The sequence below is a fragment of the Zychaea mexicana genome, assembly GCF_025766255.1.
Source record: "Zychaea mexicana strain RSA 1403 chromosome Unknown BDB00scaffold_40, whole genome shotgun sequence".
In the NCBI taxonomy this organism is placed as follows: Eukaryota; Fungi; Mucoromycota; class Mucoromycetes; order Mucorales; family Lichtheimiaceae; genus Zychaea; species Zychaea mexicana.
The window spans coordinates 168761-173118 of NW_026516703.1; the positions used below are offsets into that span (position 1 = coordinate 168761).

Genomic DNA, 4358 nt, shown 5'->3' on the forward strand with positions numbered 1-4358 from the left:
GGGGTAGTTCTGGTCTTTCATGCTGTTGTCGATCAGCTCGGTCTCTGATTTCGAGTTTGTTCTTAAGCTGGACTGCCAAGACTTCCAACTCTTAAATTCGCTGGGTGAGATCGTCATTTACTGTTTGATTTGAATCCATGAACCACGGTGCGCGGCTTAGAAAAAACTTGAAAATTATAACAGCAATGAATTAAATAGACGAAAAAAAAATAAAAGTGCAGCTGAAAGAGCCAATAACCACTACTATGGAGACTGAACCGGAAGCACCAACAATTGCTGTAGGAACGACCAGCAATCAATCATTGACATTGTTCATTCTTGCTTTGGCTAGACTCATAGGGTTACCAAACTTGTTGGATATCGCTTGGACTGACATAGTTTCTTGATCATCTATATCAGTAACAAGTAGCAAATTAACAACACAAGTCATTCTACATCACCTTAATATACAACCCATAATCACTCTTCACTTTTTTTTACCTGGAAATAACGCTATTCAATACACTATTTACACTATTTCTTTTATTAGATCACGAAGCTCTTAAATCTAGCTGTTTGTTAATAAAGAACTTGACCCCCGGCAAATAACAAACCATAAAAAATGAACTGAAATATTAAAAAAAGATAAATCGATTAACTTTGACCTGAAGACCCGTATCGTTTAAAAACCACCTTGTGGAAGTAAGATAATTAACAATAATAATGATAATAATAATAATAATAATAAAAATCAACGAGCAATTGAGGCACCCAAGAGCAGGGTTATCCCGCGGGACACAAAGCAACCGGCGAGGCCATCTGATGCACATCAATGTTCGAAGTAAAGATGCTGAACTGTGTACCTAAGAGCAGGGTTATCCCGTGGGATGCAAAGTGACCGGCGAGGCCATCTGATACACAGTCCATCGCAGCAAAATGGTAGAGAATGAACTATGTACCCAAGAGCAGGGTTATCCCACGGGACGCAAAACGACTGGTGAGGCCATCTGATACACAATCCATTCAAAACCTTGATGCCACTGATAGTAAAAAAAGAACAAAGTGGAAAAAGTACTTTGCTTTTTGGTTGCCAAGACCTAAATTGCTTGCCTCTATACACCTCAATTTTCATTGGTTGCTAGGAAAGCAAATATGACTTCACTTTTCTGAGTCACATGTCAGGCCTAAATATGTCCTTCATTTTGGCATTAGAAATTTTTATGATTTCGCAAGAGGGGTGATTGTAGGAGAAAATTTATATGAAAAGAATATTGGTATATACAATAGAAGACGACAAATGTAAATCAAATTATTGAGACACCTTGATTCGCTTTGATGGTGATGACGAAGATGACGATGATGGTGATGGTACAATAAAGTTTGGGGGAAGACACCAGTGAGTACCATTTTTTGACGATGTTATTCCTTGAGAAACATCATCCAACAAATCAGTGGTTCTATCTAAAATCTTTTTTCCATTGTATGCCAGGGTCATCAAGGGGAGTAATCGAGAAACCAAATTTGAGTCCCTATGTGGGAATCTCAATGGTTCTGTTTTCCTAACTCTAGTTATAAACCCAGCAGGAATGTTGACATCTAGAAGTGATGTGGTGCCACCTAAATGAATACATCAAAATATTCCCAAGTTAGTGGATGGCTCGTATATAGGCTGACATCTTTATCCATGAAATTGATACAAAAATCATACATACCTGTAATACTATAACCAATAACATGAGCTGTATGAAGAAGGCTCGAATCATAAGTAACCGAAAGCAACATGTCCCTCAAAACTAGCGGCATCTTCATTGAACAGTCACAGAATGCTTTAGTTTGGTCTCGCGTAGCACCTACTTCAGAACATCCAAGTTCTTCTGACCCATACTTGAACATCGTGTCTCCACGACGACCCATTTTTCGATTTGATATTGCTGTGACTGATGACAGTTGGCGAGATGAGTTTACCGCATTCGCATTTGCTTCACTAGAGACTTCGGTACTGTAGAATGAAAAATAAATATTAAGTTAGATCAATTTTAAATTCCATTTTGCTCCATTATCATAAACCCATTTATCTAATACTTTTACCCTTTTGCTACAATACCAGATCCATGAAATGCAGTACCAAAGAAACCAAATGGCAAATACTGTTGATCTGTTTCAGGTATACTCAGAATATCAAAAGAATGTGTTTTTAAGAAGAGGCGCGCAACATTCATCAACTCGGATGAAAACCAAACTTTCAAATGTTCAGCTGATGGATCATTGATTTCGATACTTCGTGCATATTTAAACACTTCAGCGCTTGTTTTCTATAAAGAAATCATTTAGTACTGTTGTTAGCTTTGTGTTGCTCTTGTTTATATAACTTTTATCATTCTTATTTTATTTTATTGTTATATATACATACCAGCCCTTTCAAGTCCAAATAATATCGTTGAAGTTCTTCGGGATCATTGCATTCAAGTGGCCCCCCTTTGGTTTCTATCTCGTGTAACTCTGCCTCTGTGAAAACTTTCTTCCAGTTTTGATCAGTAACATCCAAGATAAGCGATTGAGAGGGACTAGAACAAAAAGAAATTCAGCAAGATATTTATTAACTGATAATGGATGATTGTCTAACTCAAATTAAAGATGATGATTATTACTTACTGATAATAATGGCAGGTCAACGCAAAGTTCATTACTTTTTCTTCAACTGAAACTGGATCGGTTTCATCTTCCGTTGCTTGTGCTATTGTTGATTCCAAATACCAAAAATCTTCTTTATGTTCTTCTGTAAACTTCTTAAAACGTTCATATAACACCTCCTTTTGTTGTTCTGTGATTCTTGTTTTAAGGCTAGGTAAAGAAGATGGCGATGAATACGATGGTATATCTTGTAATGACACTTCATCAGTAGGTATAGAAGCTGTAGTGGTTGTAATTACTAAACGACGATCCACGGCTTTCCAAGATGCTCGGCCAAACTTTTAATACAAATAAGATTGATGAAATTAGTTCCCTTTTATAAATATCAGAGCTTTAAAACGAAGTGGTGATGCTTACCAAATCAATATTGTTTGCTGCTGCAATTTTCTTTACGCGTTTGATAAAAAAGCCTTTTGCTCCTCATATATTATCTTCTGCTTTAAGACTAGCGACAAGATAATCTTTGAAATGATCTAAGATTATAACTAATTCAATTTGTTCTAATTTATCTTTTTTTTCAAGTATGACATCCAAGATATCTATTATTTGATACAGAGGGTTGTTAATATATATGTATAGGACACTGTTCATGATTATTATAAAAATTACATAATCTATAAATTTTAAATAATCTATAAAAAATTATTATAAATATTATAATTTAATTTTTATCTTCTGGAATAACAACTGCTACAACTTTTTTTAATTTTTTATGTTTTAGTTGTACTTCTTCTATTATAGTATCCTCTTCATTATCACTAATTTCTACTTCATTATTTTCATTTATATTTGAACTTAAATTTAATTTAAAATTTCTTTTTGTGATAATAACATTTGATTAAAATTTTTATCTATAGTTATTTTATCTGTAACTACTATATCTATTTTACAATCAATTGTAGGAAACTCAAAATTATCTGTATACCACAATTTATGATGTGGTTGTGATGGAATTTTATATTTATCTACCATTTTCCAAATATTCTTTAATAAACAAGCTAATTTAAATTGGAAATTATAATATTTAATATCTGTTATTTGCATTGCTGATATATTATTATTAAATCGATTAAATTTTGATGCTAATACAGAAAATTGATCTTCAATTTCAGAACGAAAACTACCAAATCTTTTATTATATTGTAATTCTATTGCTGTTAAATTCTTATTATTTTCTTTTCTTATAGGATAAACAAAATTTTTATCTGAAAAATCTTTTCCTTTATTTAGACTTTCTTCTTTAAATTTATTAATATATAAAAATTAACCACCATCCATTGCTAAACAATCTCCTATATGCATCTTATTATATAATTTCATTTCAAAAAACATTGTTCCATCACTGCCTTTACCACATTTATCACTTTTAGATATATATATAATCATTTGGTTACTATCAACAACTATTTGGGTTCTTAATCCAGGACCATCTAATTTATATGATTTTATATCTTTTGTTTTTGTATCAGGATCATAATATTTTATTTTGCCATCATGACCCTCAATATATAATGTCACATTTTTAAATGATAATGGATTATTTAATAAAGATGATATAATTCTAATTTTTATATTTGAAAACATTTTATTTAAATCTGTATCAATTTTTTTTATTAATCTTCTATAATTAGAATGCCAAAATTTTTTATATAGTGAATAATATGTAGTATATGACATAAATTCATACA

The 4358-nt window shown here is 32.1% G+C and overlaps 1 protein-coding gene across 1 annotated transcript; it reads right to left on the bottom strand.

Annotated features, from left to right (window-relative positions):
* Positions 1-1596: 1596 nt before the first annotated feature.
* On the bottom strand, positions 1597-1989 carry BDB00DRAFT_764374 (uncharacterized protein; the record flags this gene model as incomplete). The annotated part of the gene is made up of 1 exon (XM_053119454.1): positions 1597-1989. A coding segment is annotated over one exon (393 nt), but the record flags the coding sequence as incomplete, so codon positions are not given.
* Positions 1990-4358: the final 2369 nt, after the last annotated feature.